Source organism: Acinonyx jubatus, chromosome D2 (assembly GCF_027475565.1).
Source record: "Acinonyx jubatus isolate Ajub_Pintada_27869175 chromosome D2, VMU_Ajub_asm_v1.0, whole genome shotgun sequence".
Classification (NCBI taxonomy): Eukaryota; Metazoa; Chordata; class Mammalia; order Carnivora; family Felidae; genus Acinonyx; species Acinonyx jubatus.
Genome location: NC_069393.1, coordinates 68,942,695 through 68,956,040, shown reverse-complemented (window position 1 = coordinate 68,956,040; position 13,346 = coordinate 68,942,695). Strand labels below are relative to the sequence as shown.

Below are 13,346 nucleotides of genomic sequence, written 5' to 3'. Positions count from 1 at the left end.
AGTATAATTAATTAAATTTATTGTTTTCTAAGTGTAAGAATTTTACTGTATATGCTTATTACAGGCAATTTAGGAAATACAGAAAAGTACAAAGAAAAAGATTAAAGTCATCTGCTATCTTAAAAAGTAGTTAAGGTGGTTTAGAACTGAGTTCATATCCTAGTTATTGGCCAGTGATGGTTATCTCCAACCAGTCAATAATTTAATAAATAATTCAACATATATTTACTCAATGCCCAGTGCTACTTTCCTTTACATTCCCTTGGGATCAGCATGACCTCAGTAGTTGACTTGGGTGTTGCTCTCGGTAAATAGGTCTTCAGGTCGCTCTCCCTTTTGCTTGGAGTGGGAGCCTTGTTGGGTTCAGCTGGGCATCTCCAGTGTTTAACGCACGGCTTACGGGACAGCAAAGGACAATCACCGGCAAAGGATAGTTTGGTGAATGAAATAAGCTTTTTAAATGTGTAGTAAAGCAAAGAATGGGAAGTCAAGGAATATAAAGGGCCTGAGTTTTGCTTCTTCTTTTCCCAGGAAGTTTGGTTGGGTTGACTTTCTCACATCACCTTCATGAAACCCAAGGTTACACTTGACTACCTAAGCTACTTCCTTTCTATTTTGGCTGCATGCATTACCTGGGAAACTTGAGGACCAAGAGCACCTCATTAAAATGCGAGTGTCTGCTCAGCCCGTAGAACTCCATCAGTCATGCCTAAGAGCACAGTCAAGTGGAGAGAGATTCCTACAACTTTGTACTCCCATTATAACAGGACTTGCTATTACATTTGTCTGTGGAAGGCTGTGGAATCAAACCACGCACCTGAAATACAGCCTGGTCAGCTGCACGAGTCTGATAGGTGAATCAAACCAGACTGGATTCAAAATACTATTTAGAAGCAGAGGGAGATTCTGAACTAGAAGCCCAAGAGCCAGATCCAGGTTACAGAGACGTTTAGTTTGACCACACAGAGTTGAAAAAGTAATTGGACCAACATATAGAGATTTGGGGAGTTCATGTAAAAATTCATATTTTCATCTCTTCTGGAAAAATCTAAAAATGCTGGGAATGGCCACCCTAGCTCCTGCATGATAGCAACTGGCTGGGACTGAGGGGCAGCTGCTCTGGGTTATCTTATTCTCCTTTACCTTCCCTTCCTGGCTCCCATGTGAATTTGAATTTACCATCCCAGAACGTAGAGATTTACATACAGGAAGTATTGGGAGAAGGAAGTTTGGGGAAGGAAGTTGGGGGGGAATCCATTACAAGAGCATTTATGGTCCCTCTGTCTGGTGGCTCTAAAGGTGGTCAAATAGCTATGAAATGAAATAAACAAGTGTGCGTCTTTAATTAGAGAGCATTCCCTTCAGATGGATTTTATCAACACTAATAGCATTAAAATGAGATTCCATCCTCAGCAAAGAGCTCCTTCAGAAAGTAGATTGAAGCAATGGCCAAGCATCTGTGATGTTGCAGAGATGTGATTAATCTTGGAGACTGTTAATTATGTCCCGCAGAGGAGAGTAATTGTGCTCTGCAACATACTAATGCAGAATTATTGGGAAGGAATATGCCTTTTAAAAAAAATACAGTTTTCGTGACATTTTATCATGCATAATTCTGAACTCTAATAGACTCTTTATTATGAGAGGATAATTTCCCCTCTGAGTTAATGCACCAGGAAGCAACTGCACTCTAATCTCATTAATGGTTGACATTGAAATGACTTTATATTTCCTACTTTTCCTATATACCCCATATCCGCAACTCACAGTGGGCAAAAACTTCTCTCCCTGGACCACTAACCAAAAAGCACAAAGCGATGCCGTGCTTTATCTCCAAATCCAACAAAATACCCCGTGGCTCAGTGTCGGGAAAGCTCAATTTTTCCTAGATCCTGTTCTAGGAGTTAATTTGTAAGTCATTTGTTCATACCCAGAACATATTTGCCTGTCTAAACAATGGTAGCTCTGGCTATGGGGGATCCCTGATTCATCTGTAAAGAAAAAAAAAAAAGTAATCGCTCCAAGCACCCTCGCTTTGGCAAGCCAGGTTTACAGTGGGAGCCACTTTGGCTGACATTAGCTGGGTGACCTTGGGCAAATTAGTTCTCTGGGACTCCGTTTTTGCCTTGCAAGGTGGGGATAATAAGAGCGTCTGCCCGCAGGGTGGTTGAATTAAATGCATTCTTGTGTGTGAAGCACCGGATGTGGTGCTAGGCACAGGAAGTACGATTCTTAAGCCACGATTGTCGTTAGCCCACAGTGGGACAGGCAAGAATGGAGTGAGTACAAGGAGGAGACACGGGAGACAATGGCCCTCTATTTCACTTGAGTCACTGGGCTTTAAAAACGTCGAACTATTCGTCAGCATTTAAAAATGGCAAGACTTGACACAATAAAATAGATTTCGAGTTTCTTTGGAGTAACTGGAAGATCTGATCATTCTGGGCCCCGCACTGTTGCACCGTAACTGGTTCCCAGAGCTGAGCAGCAGCTGCGGGCCTTTGCCACAGTCCCCCCCACTCCTGAATGCTTCCCCAACAATGAGGCCAAACCCTTAGCCCCTACTAGCCCTTCACCTGTACCCAGCTAGTGGTCTGTCCGGCTGTCACAGATTTTGTGACCTCTGGGCTGCAAAGTCTCCCTGAGGTGAGCTGTCACCTATGAAGGCAGCAACAGGAAGTAGCAGCCGGCAGATAGAGTGAGAGGCATCAGACTCTAGACAGACCGCTGGTGGGAGGACAGGGCAGTGGTGCCCCTTGCGGAAGGCAGGGCCAGCGGCCAGAGGAGTATGGCCAGAGGCGGTAGGTGGAGGTCTGGGCAGAGGTGCCAGTAGACAGTGGGGACACAGCAAAGGGGTGTGACGTTCTTGGGCATGACCTAGGCCGAAGGATGCGGCCGCACTGTGTGGGAGACCGGGCGGGGTCCCGGGCTTCAGGCCGTACGACAGAGGCATGAAGACTGGGCGTGGGGTGTTCAGTGATCTGGTTGCTATGAGCAAAACCAGGGTGTCGCTGACGGGAGGGCCTAGCCAGGAGCCTATAGGCAGAGGGGCTCGAGTGTCACAAGCCACCGGGTCAGTTTGGGGCCCCGGGAGCAAGGGCCCAGCTGAGATATCTGCATGGACTGTGCAAGTCTGCTCGCTCCGTGCAGAGTAGCCTTCTGTGGCTGTTTGCTGAAGGAATGCATGAATGAGCAAATGAATGAGCGTCAGGGGACCACGCAGGCCGCAGGGAAGAAGGTCAGAAATAGGTTAGGGGTGCGTTAAGTTTTCCCTCCTTTCCCTGGATTGAGGGCCGGCCTTGGTTAGACCGTGGAACAGGCCATCCCCCACCTTCAGCCTCTTTGTCTTCGCTAGCCTGCATCCCGGCTCCCCTTCTGCCTGTGCGGGGCTCTGGGCCCTCGTGCAGCTCACCGCCACCCCCTCCCTCATCACCTGCCATCAGGCCTCAGACATGTTCCTATACCTCTCTGCTCAATTTGCATTCTGTCTACAGTGGATCGTAGGAGGGAGATCATCCATCTCTTAGTGGATGTTTGGAGGAAAAGAAGACAATTGAATGAAGGTCTTCTCATGGGCAAATGGCTAATAATCCTTGAGTCTCTGAAGGGCAAATTGTACTTTCCAAAGAGAAAACCCATGAGCCCCTGTGTCTTGAAATGATGGGAAACCTGGAAGTCAGTGCACTAGGCCGTGCTGGAGGTTTATCTTACCTCCTTCTCTTCTGAAACGGCCCACCCTTCTTCTTTCGCGAACGTGCGAAGCTTTCGGCCATTTTCTCAGGGACACCGACGGGGCGGAAGTGAGGGCCAGGCAGGGGCTGGCGTACAGGGTGAAGCCACGCGAAGACCGTCCTCGCCCAGAGCTACTGATGCGCCCTCACCTCCCACCTTGACATGCCTATGGCATCAGTTGGACTTTTTGTCCCTCTTGCATTTTTCGTTCCCTTTTTAAAAAGACCTCTTTTTTTTGAAGCATAAAGCATATATAGAACAGTACATTAAGCATAGATAGGCGGCTTGAATTATTACAAAGTGACCTTGTGCGTGTGTTTCCATTGGGAATGCATGTAAGAATAGAACTGTTGAGACCTAAGGTATGGGTGTGTATGCCAAAGCGCCATATTGGTCCCAAAGTAGCTTTGCCAACCCGCGCGTTTCTGCAGCTCCACATCCTTGCCAGCCCTTGGTAGAGTCAGTGGCTTAAATGTTCACTCCTCAGGCAAAAGCGGAGGGGTGTCTAATTGCAGTTTTCGTATGCATTTCTCTGATTCATAACAATAATAACGTAGATGAGCACCTTTTCCTGTGCTCACTGGCTCACTGTGCTCCTGTTAAAGTCACTCAATTCTACCATGTGTTGGGGTTTTCTTGTCTGTGGGGTTGGAGAGTCTGTTGGTTTCCAGTTGGACTCTTTGATCCTTTTTGTAGTAATCAGAGGATCACAGCTCTGCTGAGCTTAGGGGCAGGGAACTAATAAGCAAATCTTAGAGAAAAGTGTTTTTTGTTTGTTTGCTTTAACCAGGTCAACTATAGGCAAAGCATCGACAAATTGAAATACAGCTCTGTGACCAACACCCCTCAAATTGTCCAAGCCAAAATCAATGCCCAGCAACTGAGTCATGTAAGTAACCTGTCCTTGCCTAGTGGGGGACTCACAATTGCTTTGTGACCCCTGGATATCTGGCTCCCAAAGGATTTGGCTTTCATTCATGGCGACCTATGTCTTGTGACAACCATGAAATGACCTCCCCTCAATGTAAACTGTTTATTATGGAAAATTCCAAATATATTTAAGTGTAGAAAGGATAATGTGACGACTCCCCGTGTATCCATCACTCAGCTTCAACCACTACCAACTCGTGGCCAGTCATGCTTCATCTATATGCCCATCCACTTCCCCATTTTGTGTTATTTTAAAGAAAAAGACCAAAGATTAGATAATTTAACCTATCAATACTTTAGGGTAAATCTCTAAATGATTAAAAATTCTTAGACATATTTATATGATTTTAGTATATCACCCCAAAAAACTAATAGTAATTCTTAATGCCACCAGTGTCCTATCAGCATTCAATGTTCCAGTGATCTCATAAAGTTATCATTTTGTCTTACGGTTCGTTTGGAACGGGATCCAAATGAGGTCGATGCTTGTGAATGGCTGATAGCTCTTTAAGATTCTTTTCATCTTTAAGTTTTCCTGTTTTTCTCTTTTCTTTCTTGCAAGTTGTTTATTGAAGAAACTGGACTGTTTATCCTGTTATGTTTCCCACAGTCTGCACTTTGCTTACTCGATCCCTATGTGGACTTCATGTGTTCCTCTGGCCTCCAAATGTCCCATAAAATAGTAGCTAGATTCATAGGTTGGATCAGGCTCAGGTTCAATTTGGGGCCAAGGATGCTTTTCAGATGATGCTCTATTTTTCCACTGGCAATCACCTAATGTCTGTTCGGCCCTTTTTTGTGTGTGACTTAAGATGGCTTTTTTTTTTCAATGTGAGCAGCCATTGATAGTTACTCCCTGAGTATCTACTCTGCCTATAGTGAGATGTTCAGCGGTGTAGCACATTAAAAAAAAAAAAAAAAAGTTCTGTATCCATAGTGCTTCAAAGGAGAGTTGGTGAAATAACCACAGGGAAATATTTTATACACTCACAACTCAGAGTGTGCCTTTGAGTTGTTTTACTTGTCACTTGACCTCTTTAATCAGCTGATTTCAAACACTCATAAACTTGTAGGCTTCCTTGTCAAATTTTCCAAAAACTCCTTGTCGGCTATTGGGTCTAAGGGGAAAGTGAAAAAGAGAGGCTTGCCTCCAAAATTCACCTCCTGTCTGTATAAAAACGTTGCATTTACCCTGTGGGTTGATTTTAAATCCAACAGGTGAATTACCGTGCTGACTATGAGAAAAACAAGTTGAATTACACACTGCCACAGGATATACCTCAGCTGGTGAAGGCCAGAACCAATGCTGAACTATTCAGTGAGGTGAGCAAGCAGTGGAGGTGAGAACGTGGTAGGGGGTGCGTAACCTATGTGAAGGTGAGGGCACCAGTCCCAACAAGCAGGGGCTGTTGTGTTTGGGGAGAGACATTCATCAGAGACGCCCATCACATTATTGTTTTGAATTTTGCTGTCTCATGGATTGTGGAAGTTCACGGGGGATAAACTGATCGTAGAAATGTAATTCTCATGATCTGAGCATGTGCACAGCATGTTCTCAGACACACACACACACGCCATCACCATCATGGTCATCCTCGTCCTGGTGACTTCTGACCGGTGCTTTGCTGTGTGGCGAAAATTCGAGTTTTGAGATCAATCTCAGTCGCTAGATTTTTCCTGGAGTCACAAGGGGGCTGTGATTAGGCTTCTCGTTCTAGATGGGGGCAGGAGAAGAAGAAAAGGAACTAACATTTATTGAATGCCTGCTCTGTGCAGCACACTGAGACAGGCAACCAAAAATGGAATTATTCAATTATCACCCCCCCCCCCCAAGGACGCATTTATTGCAGGGACACAGTGGCATGGGCTTTGGTATGAGAATCCCCCAGGTCAGATGCTGGCACTGCGATTTTTAAGCTGTGTGACCTGTGTGAGGTCATAGATGTCTCTGAGCCTCATAGGCCTAACGCAACGTATGTACAGTTGATGAGTAGAAGGCACTTAGGAAGGACCAATAAACTGAAGGTGTTGTTACCGTGGTAATATCAATACCTTCCATCTTTACCAGCTTGGGATCTGTTTTCATGTTCTATGTCCAGTTTATCCCCACAACAGCCCTGAGACAGATGATAGGAGATTTTTTTTTTTTTTTCAAATGGCAGAGTAAGGCTGAAAGAGCTAATGTGCCTTTCCCAAGGTCTCACGATCAGGAAACAACAGAGCAAGGATGGACACATGGCTCTTCTCTTTGTCCCGTCCCATCCCCGCTGCCCTGCACGGTCCCACAGCTCAGGAATCAACAAACCGTGTTAATAATTGCTGTTACCGTTTTGACCATCATAGGCAAGATTCTGGTCTGCAAACAGATGGAGAAACCAGCTTTGTGGTCGTCGTCGTTGTTTTAAACGTCTTTGTAACCTTTGGCAGGAAGATGGATCGGGACTCCTATTCACCTGTGTTTCTGTTCGTCAGGTTAAGTACAGAGAAGGCTGGGACAAGGCCAAGGGGAAAGGATTTGAGCTGAAACTGGATGCTATGTCTCTGCTGGCCGCCAAAGCCTCCGGAGAGCTTGCGAGCAATGTAGGTTTTTCTCTCATTAACTCAGAAATGCATAAGAAATGGTTCCGATAAAATGTCAGTGGCCCTGCGGAAAAAAAATAATGACCGCTAACGTTGTAAACATCACGCCTCTTTAATCTTCTTCTGGGTTCGCGAAAGATGGGGAGGTTGTTTTCAGAACTCTTCCCCTTGCCCTGTGAATACCAGAGCCCCTTCGATGGCAGAGTTTCCTTTCCCCTCACAGTAAACCTTTTTCTTTCTCTCAAGATTAAATATAAGAAAGAGTACGAAAAATCAAAAGGCAAAGTCATGGGCACTACGGACTCCAGGCTTCTGCACTCTCTGCAGGTTGCCAAGATGAGCAGTGAGGTAAACTCTTTTCCGTCCTCCACACTTTCTCGGGCTTGTGCTACTCTAAGAGTCCTTCCAGGACCTACTTCACTGCTACCTTTTTATTGACTTCCATCTACAATTTCTTTCCCTGTTGGTGTGAGAAGTTTGTTTGCTTTCTTTATTTAGCCAAAGCATACTGTTCTTTTAAAATAGAGGCACCTGGGTGGCACAGTCAGTTAAGCGTCCGACTTCGGCTCAAGTCATGATCTCATGGCTCATGGGTTCCAACCCCACATTGGGCTCTGTGCTGAGAGCTCAGAGCCTGGAGCCTGGTTCAGATTCTGTGTCTCCCTCTCTCTCTGCCCCTTCCCCTTCCCCTGCTCATGCTCTGTGTGTCTCTCTCTCTCCATTAAAAAAATTAAAATATAATAGATGAGAGGTGGGGCCCCCAACAGTGATCTCTTTCTACTGCTCAAGGTACAAAGGTGTCTGGCCACAGTTATTCATCCCACAGATGTTTACCAAGCAGCTACCCGTGTAAGACACGGGCAAGATCCCGTGTAAGACACCTGGGCTATCAGAATGGACAACACATAACAGGTTCCTCCCCAGTGGAGCTTAATTCTTACGGGGAGAGTTAGACACCAAGCGCCCTGTCTGTTGTGACAATGTCCTGGATGAATCCTGTAGCTACGACACACTTGATACTCAGAATGTTTAGCAGATAACTGAGTCGCCTAAACTCCAACCAGTTGAAATGACCCTGCTGGTAAATGACTGTGGTGGCTGGAGATGAACCTTGGTAAACGTCACCTGCCGAAATCCTTTAGGGAGGGAGGGTTCTGCTATGAGGGACCTACTCGGTTTCAGATCAGGCCTTCCCTGCCAAAGCTGAGGAGGCCAAAAGGACACACGAGCACTGAGTTTCTGCTTCACAGCGGCTGCTCCAAGTTGGTGCAGGCTGCATGGCACAGCCAGATATAATTCCCTGGTGAGTCATTAAGGAGCCATGGTTTAAACAGAATGAGAGAGTTGGCATCTGGGTCGCCATTTTGGATGTGCCTACAGAGCACGTCCTGTGAAGTGCGTTATCGTGAAATATACAGAGACACTGAGAATTTGGCTGCAGGTTAGACAGAGAACAGAATTATACTTCTTATTTTCAGCGGGAGGAGTTGGGGCCAAAAGGATGGTGTCTTGCCCAAACTTGTGTAGTAGTCAGTGGTAAAGGTAGAGATTGGATCCTAGAAGTCTAACTTCTGGAACCATACTGACTCTGCTGTGGCATGCCACCTTTCCTCACCACCACACCACCATCACCCCTGTCACCGCTGTCATCACTGACATCACCACTGTCATTGCCATCCTCATTGGGAACATTTGTCAAGTGGTTGCTCTGTGCCAGTCCCTGCACTTAGCAGGTTTCAGCTGCTATCTTGCTTGCTTATTGCAATAGTTCCCTGAGGAACGTGAGCCCCAGAGGTCATCCACTTGGTAAAGGGTGGACCAGGTCTGACCTAAGACTCGTCTGGCTCTGCAGCCCAAGCTCTGTTATTCTGCCTCGTAAAGGTTCCGCAGAAACCGTAGATCGAGCATTCTCCTCCTGGAGAAGACAGGGAGAAAGATTTCATATTGGTGAGAGGCATTCCTGCCAGAGCCAGAGCAGCGTGGGGCCTCAGCTCCTCAGCAGCACCGCCTTCCCGAGCCAGAAATTGGGTCCCACCTTTCTGACAGATGAGTGACATTGTCGTTTCCTCATGAAAGCCTGGGCTGCTTTTCTGTGTTTTGAACTGCTTCTGCAAAGGCCGACCTCAAGTAATGGGTCTCGTCGGTACATTCAAGGTCGAATACAAGAAAGGCTTTGAAGAGAGTAAGACCCGCTTCCACCTACCCATGGACATGGTACACATCAAGCATGCTAAGAAGGCCCAAGCTCTGGCCAGTGACCTGGACTACAGGAAAAAACTGCATGAATACACTGTGCTGCCTGAGGACATGAAGACTCAGTGGGCCAAGAAAGCCTACGGGCTCCAGAGCGAGGTGAGCCCTCACTTAATGCCAGTTCTCTTCCTGCACCTCTCGCGGTTGGGCACAGGCACGTCTTGAGAGCGATTTGGAACCTGTGCATGAGTCTGTTCCGTGACCCCGAGGACTAGGAAGAACTTCTGAGATGTGTCGGCCGCAGGGAAGGTGGGTGGGGAGGTTGAGCCCTAGATACAGTCGAGACAGCAGAGGCAAGAGGGCGGAGGACTGGGGCTCAGAGCTGGTGCAGAAGGCCAGATGTGTTGATCACGGCGCTGAGCAAGGAGGAGGCGAGCGTTGAAAATGGCAAGTAAATCTTGGAAATTTAGCAGGTTGGGAGATACGATGTTCGGTCAAAACTGTGTGAAAAGCCCTCTTTTTGGTGCGGTTGTGGTGTTTGAGCACTAAGGTGGGAGATGATCTGCTGGTTACAAAGTGAGCCAGTGGCCTGGCAAGGAGAGTCCAGCCCGACTATGAAAGAGCCGAGGGCAGTTCTACAAATGCAAGAACAAGGGTTTTCCGAACTCTCCCATCTTCTTTGCACCCACACATCTGATTACAGCTTGGGTTTTCTCTTGCAGCTGCAGTACAAGGCCGACCTGGCGTGGATGAAAGGAGTCGGGTGGCTGACGGAGGGGAGCCTCAATTTGGAGCAGGCCAAGAAAGCGGGACAGCTGATCAGCAAGGTAACCTGAGCTCGGCCCCCCCCCCCCCCCCCCGCCCCGGCTCCTAGTGGTTCTCAGCCCGCGACTCGCCAAACGCCGTCTTTTCCCCTGATGCCCCCTCCCCAGACCCCTGGCTTGTTTTGAGGGGGACTCAGAGGAGGACCTCTTCATTTCGCACCTGCAGGGCACCCTGACGAATGTTCTGCACGCCCTCCCCCATCCGGGGAGGCGTTCGTGAGAAGCCTTAGCAGTTTACATAGAGGAGCAGGGGCAGCCAAAGAATAATCCAGAAGGGTTGTAATACGCAGTCGATTAGCACGTGGGAAAATGTGTTTGTCACGTGAGGCGTGCGTGCTGCCTCCTGAATCAGAGGGTCTGCTGTTTGGAGGTCAGCACTCTTCCCGGTGCTGTGCCTTCGACTCACTGCAGACTCCGGTCAAGTCACTCGAGCCTTCCGACCCTTTCTGTCGTGTAGAACAGGGAGTGTTTGAGAGTCCCTGCGGCTCTCTCTCCACCAGGCAAAGTGGGCTTTGGCAGCCGGCAGAGGAAGACTTTTGAAGGGCATCTCATTTGGAAGTGTGACTATTTCAGGAGCTCTGTTTGGGATCCTCAAAGGGAATTCTTGTGTCAGGACCAGGAAGGCTGAGTCGGCATATCTTTTGCAAATGGTAATAATAGTGATAACAGCTGCACAGTCCCGCAGCCGTTGCTGTCGTTGATTGACCACTTTGAGGACGTTGCATGCATACTGCTCATTCGTTGCCCACGGAGGCCCTGTGTGAGGAGACACTATTACTCCCCGGTGAAGATCATTTTAGTGAGGGAAAACGGACTGAGAGTTTCGAGGGAGGAGCAGAGCTGGGCTCTGTCCCAGTGTGTTCGGCCCGATGCCCCAGCTTCTGACCATTAGGTGGTATTGCATCCCCGAAGCACGTTTTGTAAATGACTCTTATTTTTCCACTGCTCATCCTCTCAGACACAGACACGCTTAAGGTTAGGATATAGAAATAAAGAAATAAGGTTAGGATATAGAAATAGGTCAGGTTTCCTATGACTCAGTTCAGGCCTGCTGAACTCCCAAGTGGAGAAAACCCAAGCCCCATTTGCCTTGGATAAAGGTGTAATGAGGAGACCCAACCAGCTGACCTCCAGCCCTAGGAATTTCCATCTCTGTCTCACTTCCTCGGCCTACGAATTATTAAGCTCCTCGAGGGCCAGGAAAACACTATTCTCTTCGCCTGTTTTATGTTTCTGTTGTGCCCTGTCCAGGGTGGATTCTTGGCTCCACAGTAATTTCTTATGATCTGACCCATGCAGAGCCTGGAATAATCAGGAATTTCCAACCGTGGGAGGGAGATGCGACTTCCTTCAATTATGTGGTGAAGGAGTTTTCCCATTCAACACACTGGAACTAGAGAGGAAAAGTACAAGTCTCTTTGGAGAATTTTTTTCCCTAAAGGCAGGAGATTTGGAGTCTCCAATATTCCAGACCCGACTCTGGGTTCAGGTGGTGCCCGTGACCCTCTTGCTGACAGAACTGGTGTGGTGCTCACCTCTGCTCTCCCCGCCACACGAGGCTTTTGCTTCAGTGAAGCCACCCCCAGCGGCCGCCCTTCCCGTCCACTTTGGCACCTCTGGTGGAAAAGCCAGAGGAACTAACCTCCGGCAGGGACAAGAAGTCCCTGTGGGGAGACAGAATTAGCACATTTGAAATCTTGCCAGTTACTTTGTGGGTGTGAGGCGGGGACACAGTGAGGACGAGACCTCGGCGATCTGGGACATGAAGGAACTGGGAGGCTGGATCCCACCCGACCGCCAGCCTCCCACCTGTGGCTCCCGGTGTCCCCGTTCCCTATGGCATAGGGGATCCTTGGATAGCCGTGATGGCACCATGCCTAACGGTGACGGCTGATGTGAACCGTTGCTGTGTCCACGGACTCCGCTCGTGGAAAGCATGGCATTGAAGCCTCTGCCCCACCCCAGAGTGAGACAGCTTCTATTTTTTGTGCCGCTGTAGCAAGAGCAGCTCGGGTGATCAAGAGAGGTGCCCAAGGTCATGAAGCTGGAGAGGGGCAGAGGCAAGACTTGGCCTCCGTCTTCCTGGTTGTAAAGCCAAGTTCCCTCCATGTCACTTTTCCTGTGTCAGATCTCGATTTATAAAATGGGTGCATCCCAGGGCATAAGGTGAAACATAGGGTTTCCTGAGGGAGAGGCTCAAGTTCTCACTCAAGGGTGGGAACTAAAAGAGGCTCACCAGAGCGGGCTGCCTCAGGCCTGTGTGGTCCCGATTAAGCTGCCGGACCAGCGGTGATGGTCCCCCTCCCCCCAAGAAGATGCACGGGTCACTGAAAGTGTGCGTGTGGACATAAGCACGAGTGTCGTGGGGAGGACAGCCAACCCCTAATGCTACGCTGTCCCTTTTCTTTGGAAACAGAAAAACTACAGGCAGAGGGCGGACGAGCTCAAGTTCACCAGTGTGACCGACAGCTCCCAGATGGCACACGCCAGGAAGAGCCAGGAGCTGCAGAGCGGAGTGAGTCCCGAGCTGCCCTTTCTCCGCCGTGCTGCCGTGTCACAGGCCGGGCGTCTCTGAGACCACAGCAGGTGCTGCCCGGACACGATCCGGGCACCAGCGAGCCTCTCCTTTAGACAGGTGGGGCCTGGCTCTCCCAGAGCCTGCAGGCTGTCTCCGGGCACCGGACCCCAGCTCTCTCTGCCTTACCCCACTTCCCTTCTCTGCTGGTTGTGAGGACAGATGCCGACTGATGCTACTCATTTCAGCTTTCGGTATTGCCCCGTCTCGCTTTCTTCTTCTTTCTTCCCCCTCCTCCTACCTCTCATCACAGGCTCTGTCTTTCTGCAGCCGGGAGAGAATTCTCTTTGGGGGGGGGGAACATGCGCCCCAAGACGGGCGGCATCAGAGTGAAACACCATGTATGTTGTTTGCACATCAGTGTTGAGCACGTCCTGTGCACGTACACCAAGCACGTGTTGGAGCTGCCGCAGGGTGGCCAGGACTGTCCTAGTCGTCCTTCATAAAGGTCCAGGGACACGTGCCGGAAAGGACGCTACCAACAGAGCTCAGGGGCATCAGAAAGCCGCCTT

At 48.8% G+C, this 13,346-nt stretch overlaps 1 protein-coding gene across 10 annotated transcripts in view; it reads left to right on the top strand.

Annotated features, from left to right (window-relative positions):
* The window catches only part of NRAP (nebulin related anchoring protein), a 69,818-nt gene that overhangs the window by 21,991 nt on the left and 34,481 nt on the right, over positions 1-13,346 (top strand). For all 10 annotated transcript variants that reach the window (XM_027063124.2, XM_053207597.1, XM_027063119.2 and 7 more), the window contains 7 exons: positions 4,523-4,621; positions 5,881-5,985; positions 7,135-7,242; positions 7,489-7,590; positions 9,397-9,594; positions 10,158-10,262; positions 12,676-12,774. In XM_027063124.2, coding sequence (XP_026918925.2) covers positions 4,523-4,621; positions 5,881-5,985; positions 7,135-7,242; positions 7,489-7,590; positions 9,397-9,594; positions 10,158-10,262; positions 12,676-12,774 — 816 coding nt within the window. The remainder of the gene's footprint in view (positions 1-4,522; positions 4,622-5,880; positions 5,986-7,134; positions 7,243-7,488; positions 7,591-9,396; positions 9,595-10,157; positions 10,263-12,675; positions 12,775-13,346) is intronic.